Source organism: Brienomyrus brachyistius, chromosome 11 (assembly GCF_023856365.1).
Source record: "Brienomyrus brachyistius isolate T26 chromosome 11, BBRACH_0.4, whole genome shotgun sequence".
Taxonomy (NCBI): Eukaryota; Metazoa; Chordata; class Actinopteri; order Osteoglossiformes; family Mormyridae; genus Brienomyrus; species Brienomyrus brachyistius.
The window spans coordinates 22,446,349-22,463,926 of NC_064543.1; the positions used below are offsets into that span (position 1 = coordinate 22,446,349).

General features: G+C 37.4%; 1 protein-coding gene across 8 annotated transcripts; it reads left to right on the forward strand.

Annotated features, from left to right (window-relative positions):
- The first annotated feature begins 483 nt into the window (after positions 1-483).
- On the forward strand, positions 484-15,727 carry LOC125704134 (paired box protein Pax-6). Of its 8 annotated transcripts, none has more exons than XM_048969464.1 (13): positions 484-554; positions 705-850; positions 4,115-4,168; positions 7,365-7,495; positions 7,962-8,003; positions 8,093-8,308; positions 8,563-8,728; positions 13,133-13,291; positions 13,490-13,572; positions 13,686-13,836; positions 14,116-14,228; positions 14,437-14,587; positions 14,958-15,727. In XM_048969464.1, exons 2-13 carry the CDS (start codon positions 838-840, stop codon positions 15,041-15,043), a joined length of 1,365 nt encoding a protein of 454 aa, XP_048825421.1. In that variant the 5' UTR covers positions 484-554; positions 705-837; the 3' UTR covers positions 15,044-15,727. The 8 variants fall into 8 exon arrangements, with proteins under 8 accessions (XP_048825421.1, XP_048825424.1, XP_048825425.1 ...); XM_048969467.1 differs by lacking the exon at positions 484-554 and adding an exon at positions 3,817-3,889 and having other exon boundaries at positions 681-850; XM_048969468.1 differs by lacking the exon at positions 484-554 and adding an exon at positions 3,821-3,889 and having other exon boundaries at positions 681-850.
- The last annotated feature ends 1,851 nt before the right edge of the window (positions 15,728-17,578 follow it).

Consider the following 17,578-nt stretch of genomic DNA (forward strand, 5'->3'; position numbering starts at 1 on the left):
ACTATCACCAAAATTATAGCAATTTACATCGGACTGACTGAAAACCTGTGTTTCTGTTTGTAAAAAAAGTGTTCGCAAAAAAAGATAAATATTTGAAGTTTAAGCATTTCTTAACATGAAAACCGTAATTAATTGTAGATCGAAAACTGAAAATGTAGTTCGCGGCTCCAGCCTGACTTGGGAGCACATGTGTTTGCACTCTTTCCAAGTACTGAGATTTAGCTATAAAGCTTTCTTGCCTTTCCACAAGTCAGTCGCGGAGAGCTTCCGAACCGTCCAATAGGCAGCTCTGAGGCAACCCATTTGCTTTGCATAAGGCAATATTTAGTGTGTAAGAGACGTGAATTTGCATGTGTAGAGTGATTAGTGGGTTTGAAAGGGAAGCTTGGCTCAGCCCCGTTTCCCGCTCTGGCAAAGACGCAGGAGGAAGTGTTTTGCTGGAAGATGATGACAGAGGTCAGGCTCTGCTAATGGGCCAGTGAAGAGCAGCGTAGGCGAGGCACGGACCAGGAACACATACATTAATGCACTCGTACCATCACCAATCAGCATAGGTGTGCTCTCTCTTTCTCTTCTCTCTCGATCCCTCCCTCCCCCCTCTCTCTCGCTCACTCACTCACTCACCCACACACTCGAGCGCACATTTTCAGTCTCTCCACAGTCCTGCCATCCCACTTTATTGTCAATCTCTGTCTCCTTCGCAGGGATTTCCATTTCTACAAAAGATCGCTGGAAAAACTATTTTACTTCGAACTCTTCAAAAGAAATTCTCCGGCATTTCGGCTTCGTCTCAGTCGCAGTGAAAGTTACTGACAGGGGCTTTGACAGCGGCGCAGGATGCCACAGAAAGGTGAGTTCAGACATCTTCTGCAAGTTTATTTTTATATTTCTAACGGTTTGTATATAACAAATGAAATGAAAGTGAATTACTATCCAGAAAGGTCCACGCATAGTCGCATATATATTCACCAAAATTTATTATCAACGTTCAAGGATGTAACCTAAAACAAAACGTAGTATTCGTAATGAATGAAGTGGAAATTATGTATAACTATTTGGTGTAAACCATGTTTCATTCATCCAAGTAAATCTTTTAAAAGTACAGAAGACATTTATGTCGACTGCAATTAATTGTAGAAGCCGTAGGCTGGAGTTCGTGTAGGCTACTTAACGGTGGAGTTAAAGTGTGAAATTTGAATGGCTTTCTGGATGGCCTCCCTACTTATTTATATGCTTCCAAAGCGCCCAAATCTCGGTGTTTTTGGACAGCTTAACGCTTATTTATGACAGGAAAGAGTAAAAAGTCACATTAGGCCAAGACAGTGATCTGTACAGAGAATGGAGATGCAATGACCCGATGAGGAAGTGTGTCAGGTTGAATCATGCAGGCATACGATCTCACCCGAGCATTTTCGCAAAACACTGAGAACTTGTGCGCTCATTTATATGTCTTCATATTTCCCCAGGCTGAACGTTAATGTTATTGTGCAGGAAAATCAACAAGTCTTGGAGATTTATTTAAATTTAGTAGTACTAAACAAGGATGCCACATACATATTTAATTTAGTAATAAATGTGCATTATTAAAGACAAGCACACATAATTTATATATATATATATATATATATATATATATATATATATATATATATATATATATATATATCCCTTTTAAAATTGTTGGGTTCATTTGTAATATTTTTACATATTTTTACTCCGTGACATTTTGAAATGAAGAATAAATGTACTGTATTATAATATGCATGCATTTTCGTAAAAAGGAAATAAAGTGTTTTATGCTAAATTAATTTAATTGGGACACAAATATTCAGATGGAGAACATATCCATTTATTGCACTATATTGCGTTATACATATAGAATATATATTTAAATTAATAACTAGACAATTATTTAAAGAACATACCGCGATGATGGGTTAATTACATTTAAATGAAACCACGGTCAAACTACTAGGCCATTGCTAATTTTTTTCTACATATGAATGTTGTAAAAGCAGGACACGGAGGCCTGAATAAGCATGTTTAATTAAGGCGATTGTTAGGGATTTGAAAGGGGACAGAGATGCAAATTAGGCCTAACTTAACCTCATAATCTGAAGACGGTGTTTTCAACTTTAAATAAATCATTAACCGAAACATGTATAACAACGTCTTAGCAAAAAGAGAAAACAAAATTCAACACGAACGAATCCCGGGACCAGGAGAGCCCGATAAATTCACCGAATAACAATAATAATTCACTGAATGCTGTGGTTTCATTAAATTCTGACTTTCAACAAAGTTTAATAATTGCTACTCGTTGTGTTGGCTACTCGGTGAACATTAGAAACGACACATGGGGTTAATACTTTGAATTATTACTGAAAATAAAATCTAAACTAAGTGCAGGAACACAAAAATTGCCTACCGTCTTCCTCATAGAAGTTCAGTGTGTGTGTTTTGCTTTACATTACCCATCATGCTTGAGTGATGCTGAAAGTTGAATATAGACTACACGTTTTCCCGGGATTCACATAATTTATATTACAATCTGTGAAATGGATTATTTGAAAGAGCATCGACATTAATGTGAAGATTTAAATCAATAATATTTGGGTTTAAAGTAAACACGTGCAGGTGTTCTGTCTGCGTGTGTGTGTGTGTTTACTTGTAGAAGCACGACGGAATACACACACATCGCAGAACTATTTTTTCGTGAACGGAGATAATGAATGCTCGGACTATTTCTTCACTGGCCTCCTTTTTAGCAAACCTATTGAATGGGGGTCTTTATTGTGATTGTCTTTTTCCAATTGAGCGCCCAGCTGAGCTGTTGTATCTTTTTACAACCTCTAACAACCCAGACCAGTAACACAATTACCTCGAGATATTTATAACAAGAAATTACTTTTCTATTTCCCAAGACGGGACAAACAAAAAGCATTTGGGTCCGGGCATCGGGTCAAGGCAGAAACCAGCGAAACAGTGCTGGTGTTGAGAAGGTGTGTGTGTCTGTTGAGAGAGTATGTGTGTGTGTGTGGGGGGGGGGGCGCATGGTGCTGGGGGAGGATCCCTTCAGCTCTTTGTATTCTAGAGAGTTGTTGGTACGTTTAGTTGGAAGCTGTGTTGCTAGTTAGGGAGCCCAAGTTTTGCTCTCTGGGTTTTGGTATAGAAGCAGAAAGGAAGCCATTGTTAAATTCAGCGGTCTTTGTTGGAGAGCCTTCACCCCCTCCCGATCTAACTTTCTTGAGCAGCGAGGCGAGGTAGACAGCGTGTGTCACTGTACGGTTCAGACGAGAGGATCTAAAGGGGACGGAACAAGTAAACACAATTATTTGAGATTTAGAACTAGGCCTATTAAAAGGGCAGAAAATCGCGATTAGTTTTTTTACTTAAAATTTTAAACGAAAATCTGCCGGAAATTGTTAGGCCGCAATTATAATAAGTTTGAGCCGCTGGCTGAAGTTTAAATTACAGCCACGGTCCAGGAATTAGACACAGACCACTAATGCCAATGGTAAACACTAGCGCGACAGTCCAATTGATAGGCCCTAACGAAAATAATTACTAATTACTTTCTAAATAAGATTTTCTTAGTATATGGAACATTTATAATTAATTAAACATCTTAAAATATAATAATTATAAAATGTATAATAATTAAATAATTAATTATTAAGGAATTACAGTTTAGGAAAAAATGCTCATTTAGCTGCGATGTTGCAAAGAGCAATATTTTAATAATAATATTAGTGTTGCATTTCTAAAGGTAGGAGCTAGAAAAGTGTACTAATTTACTGTTTTGCTTTGTCCTAGGAAGACAATAACTAGTGAGCGGCAGATGAGAGACTTTAAATTGTTTTAAGCGGAAAGTCAACTGTGTTTCCAGGCAAGTTTTAATACTGAAATACATTAAAGTATTGTTATGCAAATTCACGTGTGGAATATATATAAAAAAAATCCAATCAGTTATCTATTGATGTATAACAAGCTATCCGTCGATTTTGTATTGAGATTTCGTACGAAAAGGCTACAGATGTTGGTACTTTGAAAATTCCTTAACGTTGAAAAATGCCAATACTGATAATTGTTATTGTTTCTTTATGACTAATAGAATACTATAACCGAGCCACGTGGGACTCTGGCGTAGCCTCCATGATGCAGAACAGTAAGTGAAGATTTTTCTTTTATAGGCCTCCTTATTAAATATCTATGACGGAATGTAAATTGCAAATCGTATTCCAGGCGAAGATCGTAAATGAGCGTTTAGTTCTGAAAAAATAGGGTGACTGAAGACAGACAAACGACTCGGTAGTTCAAAACTTTTTGTATGTATGTGTGTATGTATGTATGTATGTATGTATGTATCTATCTATCTATCTATCTATCTATCTATCTATCTATCTATCTATCTATCTATCTATCTATCTATCTATCTATGTAGATGGTGTTTTGATGTTTTTGTGATTAATTTTAATCAATCACATTATGGTACTTCTTTGCACAGAGTACAGTCGATGTCTGCAGCTTATAGGCAGAAAACATTATTCCTTCTGCTAGAATGTTTTAGCATTCAAGTCATTCAAGTGCTAACAAATAATTTGTCGATAGCAGGTGTTGGTTGTATTAGCAATACTTATGAATCGCTCCCCGTTCTAATGTGATACTCTGTGAGAGACTCACGGAGGAAAATGGATCGGCCGAATTTTATTTATGCTTGAGCTGATATTGAATCATTGTGAAACTGACTAATTACTGTTAGCAAGCTGTATTGGCTGGACGTGTATTAGCTACAGGAAACATCTAGAAAATAAATGTTTTACGGAGATTATCGGGACAGTAAGGCGTCACAATACATTATTCGCGAAAACCGGTTAGGTCTGGTTTGTTTTACTTGACTACATAACTGTGCCAGTTTGCACATAAACTGCTGAAATATCGAGACGGAAATGATGTATTTCCAAGCAAATAAATTCAAAACAACTTGTATGATGAGACTTTTTTTATTTTTAAACTGATAATGTAATTTTGAATTTGGCAGAAAAAAATTAAAAGACAAAATTTTTCTTGATTTTGTGTGGCCAAGGGACATCTGTAACGAAGGTGTGCTGAAAGGTTTCTCATCAACCTTAATAAATGAATTCGTACATTGAAACACATTTCGGTACGATCTGAAATTACGCTGCTCACACAAGACCTATTAAATTTAGCCTATACATAAATTATACAAATCGCCAATACAATGTGGTAAAACATGTACCCAAGACCCCTATCTTAATACATAGGCCTACTTCTAAGCCATCCAGATTGGATAGCGCATGATATCCAGATAATTGAATCTTAAACACCAGTATTTAATATCTTATGCAATAAAATCTGATATGTACTAAAGGAAAGGATCGCGGGTCAGACTTCTTAAATAAATTCTAAATTAAATGAGCATCGATAGTATTTGTAATAAATTGCACAGTCCGACACGAACCAGCTGTTCCATGTTTAATTAAAAATTTAGATCTTGTTTGTTAATGGAGTCGATTCAAAAGTTCTGTAAAACCCTGATCTGCGTACGACTGTTGTTAATGAGATGAAACCATGTTATAGTGTGTGATCCCTGGTGCAAATTTCTGAAGAGATATCATTCGACTGGGGCCTTTAGTTTGTTTAAAGGTCGCGATGGGCTCTTCGGGCTTTGTTCTAATAACTCCTGGGTGTACGTGGTACGGAGCATCCAAATTGACACCATATGCTTTCCTATTTAGTTGACAAGCAATAGAATACAAGGCGAACAACCATTGCCACGAGGCAAGATCGACACCACTCACCATGGGGAATTACATGATTAAGACTCAACCTTTCAAGAGAAAGTTCGATTTTTATGTCCTTATCTGACTCTTATATTGATCAAATAGATTTATTTCAAAGCCGCGAGGGAGACGGTTCAAAGCCCATACCAAGGCAAACCAATTTCTAGACGAGACACGATTAATTTCTCTTAATCTGGGAGTCACACACAGGAGATGGAGATGGACAGTTCATCATTTTGAAAGTTGGTTGAAAATAATGATGATTACACGTAACATGTGCAATTAAAATTTCATAGGAGCGCAGTGTTTACATGTATACACGCCTATTCGCAGTTGTAATGTGTGCCATTTCTCATGAAATACAATTATAATGCATCCTTATATATACCTCAAAACACAGAGTAACCGCCAATTGGAGATGCAAAGTATGAGTGTAAACAATGGCTCCGTAGGTCCGTTTCTAAATATTAATATTAAAAAAACGAATGTCACTTTCCATATATTAAGGACGAGGCGCGCCCTTGTTGTCGTGCCCGCGCGCAGCCCCTGGCTACCTTAAAATGAAGCTTCCCTTGAAGGGTAAATGAGTAGAGTCCAATTTAGTCTGAATGATAGCCAAATGCAGACAGAAAGGGTCGTTTTATCATGCTACTATTTGTCGTGACGATGCGATTTTCAAAAGCAGAGCAGTGTCATAAAGTGACATGCCTGCCACAAGTGCTCCAACTGATCTTTTCAATTAGCCTTCCATGCATGATCCAGGGCGACTTCCGCCTATTTCCAGAAATTAAGCTCAAACTTGACGTGCAGCTAGCTTTATTTTAAAGACAAATGTCAGGCAGGCTCATCATATTTCCCCCTCTTCTATATTTGGAGCTTATTTATTGCTAAGGAGCTAGTGGTCTTGGAGTCAATTTAACGGGAGGCATCCAAGAGAAGGGAACGGAGAAATAGTAAGGAAGGCTTCCTCTGTTTGGCTTCAGGTTTGGCGTCTTATTGTAAGTCTTCTTGGACATTCTAGTCCGGATATTGGCGATAAGATGACATTTAGTTAATTGTTCATAAATGCTTTTAAAACATTTTGGCAGAATCGGGATTTTAACAAATATGTATATATATATAAATATGTATAAGTAATTATATAATACAGAATGCATCTTATGCGGTATTCTGTATGATTATTCTAGCCTTCCTCAATATGCGTTTTGTTCGTTCGTTATCATGAACTAATCGTAAAGACATTTTAGTGTAGATTATTTGCGGCTGCTGAGGGCTAATTCATGTCCTGCACGTGCAGAATTAGGACTATAATAAAACAAGCCTCTGGTTGTGTATAATCATCACAATTTTATAAGCAAATAATTTACTGTTAGTTATAAGTTAGTTATATGTTAATCAGTTATTTATATTATGGCTTAATTTAAGCTTGAAATGAATACGTTTAATTGGGAACGTTTGTAGGAAAATGTTCACGTGCTAAAAAAAATTGGATTTTTATTTTTGATGAACAATTTTCTGGTAATGCGTGAAGCGAACAACGAGCTTGCTGTCTCTTCCTAGGTCACAGTGGTGTGAATCAGCTTGGTGGTGTGTTTGTCAACGGCAGACCGCTGCCGGACTCAACGAGACAGAAAATAGTCGAGCTTGCTCACAGCGGCGCGCGCCCGTGCGATATCTCCAGGATTCTCCAGGTGATGAAACTTACATTCTTCAGTCGGACAGAGGATGAACGTGTCCATAAAAGTTATCAATCAATGTATTTCGAAACGAAAGCAACTATTTTCGTACGTAAGATGCCTAATATCAGACGTTGGATGGTTCACTGATGTAAAATTTTGTCTGCTTTAAAATCGCGGCTCCTGCATTTTTGGTTGCCGGGATATCATCGAACAATTTCTTCAAACGTTTCATCGTGGTCTTTCGTTATGTGCGGGAAATGGCTCGCATCATTCTCTAAAAGATGGTTTTTTTTTTGTAAAAGATGAATACTATAGTTGTTACATGTACTCATTCATCAGCGGCTAAAGTTAGATTGTTCCGAATTTAAATATAATTTATATTTTTGGACATCTATCGACAATTTAAAGAATAGATGGTTTTTATACAAAAAAGCACAATAAGTTATCGTACCATTAAGGTATATTTCTTGTGTTATAGACCCATGCTGATGCAAAAGTCCAAGTGCTGGACAATGAAAACGTAAGCTTATTATTGATTGAAGTCTACTAATATACTTAATATTAGTCTTAAATAATGTATGTGATTTGTGTCTATTGTTCTCTATTCAGGTGTCAAATGGGTGCGTGAGTAAAATCTTGGGCAGATACTATGAAACCGGCTCCATTAGACCCAGGGCGATCGGAGGCAGCAAACCAAGAGTAGCGACTCCTGAAGTGGTCGGGAAAATCGCTCAGTACAAGAGGGAGTGCCCTTCTATCTTCGCCTGGGAAATCCGAGACAGACTGCTGTCAGAGGGGGTCTGTACCAACGACAACATACCAAGTGTAAGTTGTTAATGTCACCGATTCTTGATTACATTCGATAACAGAAAAAAAACGCAAGACTACGCGTGTGAAATTGAAGTCTGATTAATATTTACCGAAATGTATTTTATCACGCGCAGTGAATTGCATGTCTAATGTCTATATAAGCAAAAGAACCTATAGTGATTTTTTATACTCTTATCGCGCGGGCTCATACGCATGCCCTTTGGCGGGCAAACCCAAAAGTGTATCTCGATTTTGGTTTTGTCTTCTAGGTGTCATCGATAAACAGAGTCCTCCGCAACCTGGCTAGCGAAAAGCAACAGATGGGTGCAGATGGCATGTATGACAAGCTGAGAATGCTGAACGGTCAAACAGGGACATGGGGGACCCGGCCGGGCTGGTACCCCGGAACTTCGGTGCCAGGGCAGCCAAACCAAGGTAAAGCAGATTATCGTATCGATTATTATTCATAGGTGTGAAGAAAAAGTTTGTGTTAAATCAGAATGATGATATATCAAATACGGGTTAATAAGAACAAAATCAATGTAAATGAAAAACATAACGATTTTGAGATTATCTTAAACAACAAGGACAGTAATAATTATAGATAGAAATTTATTAAGGAAACTTGATTTATGTGTACAACTGACAGCAGTACAAATGACTTTGATAAAAACTATGAATTAGGCATATTTTAATGTAATTTAAATATCAAATAAAGGACAAAAATACTGGTGAAGAATGTTATATCTATATACATATTTAGTGCAACCACTAATAGAACATTTAGGCATATTTTATGGGTATACACACAGTTGTGTGTGTTACTTATTCAATTAATTACTCGGAATTTCAAACTATATGCAGCTAAGTTTATAGGTAGCGATTATGAAATAATACAAAAATAAATGAGTTGCTGGATGTATTGGTAAAATTTTCAAATGACAGCCAGCTCCACCAGAAATAATACTTAGTACAGTTAACTTAAGGTAGTCTTACATTCCGTTTCATTAAATAACCTCAGTACATCCCCTGTGTTGAAACTGGGCGCAATGATATTTTAAGCAATATCCAGCAACGTGAATTTTACCTCTTACTCCTAGCCCAACTCATGCAAGAAAACTGAAACGGTGTACGGAGTATTTGTACAAAGGGTGTTTCTGTCACACGTAAGAATTTGTTATGGGAACAATTCTGTCGCTATGTAATTGCTCATTAGAGAACGCTTTGTTTCTCATTAAGGCGACATGAATAAGCGTCTAGTTGGAGGAGACAGCTGTAGAAATGTTCCACCGGAAACCCCTGGACACGATATGGCACCGCTTGCCAATTAGACATGTCAGTTTTAAGAGAATTAAACAATATAGGATGGACTCTATACAGACACATAAAACCGTTTTCTTTCTATTTTGTGTCAGCCGACTAATTGCTGGACCGAACAATGAACAGCATTAGCGCACCTGTTTAACATGGCTTTATGTTTTCTGTACCGCCCAGTTCAATTTTAAATTTACGCGAATTTTCTTTCATGTACAGTCTATTGAATCGCACATATACGTAAAAGAAATCTCTCGTTTAATAATCATCAATAACTGGTGCTACAACGTGCCGACCCAACAGACATGAAGTTTGGATTATAGCCAAAGGAAGTAACATACTAGAACTAAGACTAATATTGTCATTTATGAAAATATATAGTCAATAATGTAATATCTAATAAATTCGTAGGTTCTGCGTTATATTTTATCTAGTCATCTTGTTTTAGATATGCCATTACTTTTCACCGTTATAATGTGCAACGAAAACTAAAAAACGAAGCCAACGAGGAATTTTGGTAACTGTTGGTTATTGGTTGAGAAAAAGTTTAACCTAATTAAAACATATCGCTTATCTATTTGAGCTATTGCTATATTTGTTATATTTATAGATGGATTAATAACCTCCAAAAAGTATAATATTTATCCCTACAGTTAGAACAAAAAATTTCAAAATCGGTTGATATGATAATCAAGTGACCGGAGATAATTTTATTAACTTTAATATCCATAATTGTTTTCCCCTTTTTGGTTTATTTTTAAAATTGGATCAATAAATTTTTATAAGCTAAAAATACTAGCAGATATTATTAATAAAAGTATATTAACAAAGGCGAGGTGGATTTAATGCTTTGAAAGTATTAATACTTTTCTTGTATTAAATGAGCCTTAAGAAGTCTTAAGAATCCATTAGTACAAAAGCATAAGGCTGGGTTCGGTCTCAGAGGGGGGACAAATATGGTCTCAATCTGATAAATGCCACGCAACAGTGAATAAAATAATGGATACATCGAGAGTGACAGGGCCAGAAAAGAGACAACTCTATCCGACGAGGTTAAAAAAAAAACTCTCCAGCGATTTAGTGTTTTTTAGGGATCACTGTGGCAGTTTCTCTTATCTTTTTCTTATATGGGACTAAAGCCTTCTATGGGATTTAGACACTTTCTCTTTCAGTCGGCTCCAGAATGTTTTGATCCAACCTCTATGGCTGAAAGGATGCCGCACTCGGTTTGCTATCTTTTTTGCTTGTTTTCCGCCTCACTGAATAAGACACTACGATACATTGGGAATGATTTTTTTCCCAGAGTTTTTTTCTTTTTCTTTTTTTTTTAAGAAAACAGATCCTAAACCTAGCGTCAGTTGGTCTGCCTGTAGGATAATAGCACTCACATTCACTCCTTTTTACGGATTAGTCCCAAAAAAGTAATAGTGCAGCACAGAGAACTGAAAAGATTTTTTTTTTTGGGGGGGGCGGGGTCTTTCAGATCGAGATATATTAAAAGAAGATAGCTTAATTGTCCATTGCATCTTATTTATTTCTGGCATTTACGTTATAATATAGTACCCTGCATCTTAATAATACTCCACATTAATATCTGTATTATTATTATTAATAATACGTATTATTGTTGTTGTTGCCAATAAATATTAATCGTTTTGGGTACGACATTAAACACAAAATAACGATGAGAATGACGATTGCATGGTTTAATTGGTTAAAAGTGTTTTATATTACTGACAAGTTCTACATTACTGTAAATGAAATTTCGTATTTATTTAATGATACATGTTTAGTTATTCCATGGCTGAACCCCTCCCCATTTCGAAATTGTTATGCAACGTCAAACGTGTCCACATTCCTTTACAGGGATAAAATCTTTCGACTTGCGATGATTAATTGCTCATGTACGATAATCCACCCAATAAACATGTCGACATTTTATTCATGAACGTTTCAACAAATAGCAAATAGCCTGTTTAATGGAATGGTGCATAATATATGATCATTTAAAACAATATGTAGCGCAAAACACAGGAATAATATCAATAATATCATACTAAACTTCCCATGCAGGATCCGTTTCGCTGGGCTGCATTTCGGCTCTTTAGTACGATAAACGCTTACGGCGCAGTAGGTCGAAGCTTATCAACTCATGGTAGTAGTCTTCGCGATCTCCTTTGTTGTACAAACAGGGAAAGAGTATAGAGATGTCCTATTCACGGTGTCCGGAGTGTTTCTCTCCCATTGCCTATAGAAAGTATAAATCCTAACTGGCGTTGAACGGGCCAGCCCAGGGGACAGTGATTAATGATAGTAGTGCATAAAGGTTAACACACTGAACTGAAAAGTCTGTTGACTGGGATCCTCGTGCTACAATGCGGAGCGCTGCACGCCTCGAGAGAATCCTTTTGTTTCCTCCTCCAATTGTGTTTTTTAAAAAAATTCTGCCCACGAAAGTTTGCCAACCCACCCTGTCCCGAGAGTTTAATAGTTTCTCTTACTCCACTGGCATTGTATCATTGTGAAAAGCAGCTCCTTCTATTCAAGTGTTGGTGGTCACCTCAATAGGTCTACAAACGCCCATATGGTGACTACCATTGAAGAATCACAGTATTTGAAAAGGGGAAAGTTTGGGTTTTAAAACATTTCAGTTGGCCTGAAAAGGTTTCTACCACATTTTGTCACATTTCCCTTAACCATTTGAGCGCTTGGCCATTGTTTATCAATGATAAAAGAACTTATACTGAAGCAACGGCCTAACCAAAGTATATATCACAAAGTATTTCACAGTCTAGTAGAGGGCCACGTTCGCTAATATTGCCGCTGTACAAGCATCGAATATTATAATAACAACACACGTTAATGCATTTCCGCAAAGCGTCTACTAGCCAGTTAAAAACATCTAGCGAAAGCGCACATAACGGCACCGTTAATATCGCACTCTGATATCGCGCCCAAAGTGAAAGAATAAAAAGCTTTCACCTAACGGCGGCAACAATAAATGAGCACTTTCCTTAAATCCAAATACACATTTGAAGATAATTATAGCCTGCTTTCACTGAGTATTTAATTATAACCTACGAGGTAATGAGTGTCAAGTTTTTTTCCTAATTTTTTTCCACAGGACAAAAATGCCCAAGGTTGCTCCGTATTCTAATTCCAACCCTAGTCAAAAGTGGAGAATTTGCATGTTTGCATTGTTGCCTCAAATTAGAGATCTTCTGACTAGCACTTATCATCGAAATCTAATCAACATTGAACAAAACAAAAAGATCTCTTGAAAACAAATACCGCTTATTCAATGTAGCTCTCGAAAGTTTTTTTTTTTTTGCGCAATAGCCTATTCAAGAAAAGACAGCGGCGACTACTTTCACGCGTCGTATTTACCATATACTCGGTTAGATGAGTCTAGAAAAAATTAGAAATATATGTCACCTACCAGATATCATGAATTTGTTGTGCTAATATGCTTATAACAGGAGAAAATGCACTTGAGCTTACGTCAATGTTTTGCTTATTTTACAGATGGCTGCCAGCAGCAGGATGGGGGAGGTGAAAACACCAACTCAATTAGCTCCAATGGCGAGGATTCGGACGAGACCCAAATGAGGCTACAACTGAAAAGAAAGTTGCAAAGGAATCGCACGTCATTCACGCAAGAGCAGATAGAAGCTCTGGAAAAGGGTAACTACTCGGTTAATCTGCTTACACATGTGTAGTGAGCCAGTGTAATACTCAGACAGAAATTTATAACTCACTGCTTTGAATCTGAATCCCATCTACTTACATTATAAGCAAAATATTATAAATATACATTGATACATCTAATTATCTATTATTTATTCCATATTGCCGATTTAAGACAGATGTGTTTTTCCACAGAATTTGAAAGAACTCACTATCCAGACGTTTTTGCAAGAGAAAGACTCGCTGCCAAAATTGACCTCCCAGAGGCTAGAATACAGGTGAACTAGGATTCCCCAGTTCGGCCTTTTCCTAATTGTACAGCACTGGTAGAATATATGATACAGCAATGTAGCCCGATGACTCGCCATCAACGATATCCTTGGGCATGCAGGTGTGGTTTTCAAATAGAAGAGCGAAGTGGAGGAGAGAGGAAAAGCTCCGAAATCAACGACGACAAGCCAGCAACTCCTCCAGTCACATTCCCATCAGCAGCAGTTTCAGTACGAGCGTCTACCAGCCCATCCCACAGCCAACCACGCCGGGTAAGTGGCTGACAATCTCCACCCCGGTCAATGTTTAAGCGTTCAGCGGTCAGAATAAATATAATTTCTGCAGATTTTAAATGTTAGGCATACACTGTTGTAGAACAAAAGACAATACTATAAAAATATAGACACAGGTCTTGCAGTATTTCAGTATTTCATCTCAGGAAATGATACATTCTGATACTACAGTGCAAATGGCAATTATTGATATCTCATTGGTTCTATAAAATGTGATGATTTTAATGTTTTCTTGTTGTTGTTTGTTTCTCACTACAGTGTCTTTCACATCAGGGTCCATGCTGGGAAGATCAGACACTGCCCTCACTAATACGTACAGTGCCCTGCCACCTATGCCAAGCTTTACCATGGCAAACAACTTACCCATGCAGGTGAGGGACCCATAGCAAACAGACCTTCACTTTCCAGACACCAAAGCCGATCCATTCACTGTAGGTCGTAAACAGTCTGTTTTAATGACTGATGGAATATGTATAATGTATGCCCTGAAAACAATAACAAAGACTTAACAAACGACTGCTAAATTTAGAGTGGAAGTCATATAGGGCCCCAGCTAACATGAGTATGTTCTCCTTGCAGCCCCCAGTGCCTAGCCAGACATCCTCCTACTCTTGCATGTTGCCCACGAGTCCATCAGTGAATGGGCGGAGCTACGACACATACACCCCTCCTCATATGCAGGCGCATATGAACAGCCAATCAATGGCAACCTCTGGTACCACATCAACAGGTAGGCACTTGTTTGATCATAATAAATCACAAAAGAAAATCACCTCCTTGCTATATTCACCTTATATCGTCTTTCTGACTGTGTAATCATGTTCATTCTATTACTGCACTTTGTTTTAATTTAATAAATAATTCCATGACCTCTAAGGTTATGCATACTTGTATCCATTTCATGCTCCACCTCTGTGGTAAGATAAGATAAGGTAAATCTTCATTCATCCCAAGGGAAATTATTGAAATAAAATACCCTTCGGTACATGTTTTATTTATTGGATGATGTCCAGTGTAGGGGGGTGCGGCAGTAGCACCTCCCCCCTGGCAGACTCCATATGGTGCACGTGGACTCACACGTCATTTGTTGTCCTCCTCAGGTCTCATCTCCCCTGGAGTATCTGTCCCTGTCCAAGTTCCAGGCAGCGAGCCTGACATGTCTCAGTACTGGCCAAGACTACAGTAAAAAAGATGCTTCACTTTGTGACTTTCCACTGGAAGTTGTCTGTTCAGCAGTATTGTATAAAAAAAAAAAACAACAACAAAGAAAAAGGAAAGACAAACTCTGAAAGAGACGTATTTTGTACTGGGATTGTGCCCCATCCTTATCCTGGCACACGAAGACTTGAAAAAAAGGAAGGAACTGGACTCCTGTAAAGTGCCCGGTGTTATATCCTAAATGGAACAAAAAAACAAAGTCATTTTTGTTGTATTTGTATATGGCCGTTTGTATGTCATGATGAAACACAAGAACAACCATGGATTGACTATCGAGCTGAAGTTGGGGAACGTATGAGTCAGAGATTCTGCGGTGCGTAGATTTTATCAGCTTATATCGAGTCCGTCTACCAGTCTTTGTACAGATTGTGGACTCTGATGAAGCAAAGCCTTGTATCATTCCAATGCAGAGCTGGAAGAAAAGTGTAAGCCCCTTTGATCTGTTGTTCCCCCTCAACAAAGTTGTCGGCAGATACGGTGTAAGTATGTGGAAAGCGAAATACCTGCTGAAAAGGAAGTGGAAAAAAAACTTGGTAGCTAAATGGTAGATTGTGTCTTCGATATAATCCAATTTGTTTATGTCAAAATGTAAGTATTTGTCTTCCCTAGAAATCTCCCAGAATGATTTCTATAATAAAGTTAATTTCATTTATATTTCCCAGAATATTCTATAGATGTTTTATACACATTTCCATGCATCATAAATACATTTCTTTAGGCAAGTTAACTGTTCTTAGACATAGATGTACGTTAGTGTTTTACAGTCAAATCATTTTTTGTGCAAGTAGAAATATTTCATTCCTATAACTGATTAAAAGTGCTTGCCAGAGTTTTAAAACGTAAGTGTTTGGAAGTTGTTTACAGCTACATATCAGAATTAACCGATTGTAAAGCAGACCAAAGCATTTCATTTCTAACACAACTTTCTTTTTAATGATAGCCTTGTGTTTCAAATTTTGTAAACAGTATCGTTATTTTACATTTTTCAGTATATTGTAGGGTAATCAAACAATCATATATTTATGATTGAAATCTACAACCGTTACTAATATCATCTACAATGCCTAGGATTATATTTTGGTGTCTGCCTGCAACGCAACTCATTACAAGGGTTTTCGCAACAGTGCGTTATGTTTTCAATGAAAAATCTATACTACTGACTCTTAAATATTTCGGTTTAATTTTATTTAAAATGGAGCTTTCCAAATGTATTTTGTGAAAAGCATATATTTTGTACAGTATGTTACTGCCCGGTGAGAGATTGATCTTACTAATACTGTTTATAAAAGTTATTCATTAACAAAGGACATACAGAAGGAAGTATTTTCAGTCGCTTGCTAATGGTAGTTGAGTATAGATAAAGCGACAATCACAACTACCAAAATGCAGAAAATGCGCTTCAAAAATACCATAAAATTGCAATAGTGGCAGAACACCAAGAAACCTCCACACACCTGTTAAACTGTGAGCTGAACGGCCGTGTAGATCATCAACCGCAAACCTTTTAGACACCTTGGTATGAATTCACAATAATGAGAACTGCTTGAGCAGAAAAATCCCTGTTGAAAAAGATGAGGCAGACGAGCGATAAACAATAAAGTCGCCTGTAGCCAAAACGAGTTAAAGGAGTGATTGTGTAGCAGAATGAGTTATTTTGCTTCGCTTGCTGGCTCAGCAGGGAGGGCGGCAGAAAGGGAAGTCCCATTGAGCAGGGTCAGGTATTGGCGCTTGCGATTGTTCAGCTCTTTCTTTCACACTTGTGGGCATTTCACTTGAAATAAGCAGTGATTAGGCAATGTAATTCATAACAATTCAAGCTTGAGCCAATAATATACTGAGCTATACAACACAATAAGAAAAATGTAGCTCTTAAAGCAAAATACTTGACCCTTCTGGATTACTGAGCACCGTGCCAGAGGCATTGCCGTCTATAAATGCCGTTAAGTCCATTCAGAATTTTTCATCCATTTACAAAAATAAAGAAACAATCCCATTGTGGTGCCCAACTGTCTCACACGCAGAATAAGTACCGCTTTGTAAGCAAAGCTGGTCTTCTAAGAGGACAGGGTTTCTAATTCACCTGCTCTTTTAAACTGTGCACTGACTACAAATGTATAATTTTAATTAAACATCTGCAACAGGGATATTTAGTAACTCGTTTTAATCAGCTTCTTGCAGGTTATATCCAAAGCTGAGATTAAAACAGCTACATTTGATCAGTTACAGTAAGACTCCTAACCAAAGAAACTGCAGGTGTCATATGCTTGTTTCCATTCATCCATCTTCTAACCACTTATTCTACTCTGCTTGGGGACCGGTGGCTGCACCCTGGACTGCATAGGGCCCAATGTTGGGGTATACCCCTGGGGAGTTCCAGCCCCTCACGGTGTGGTTAATGCAAAACAAATGTTTTTTTAAATTATTATTTTTTTTTTAAATTGAACTACAAATTATAAAATATATTTGTTTCTTTAAAACACTCCAGAATTGCATATACATCTTG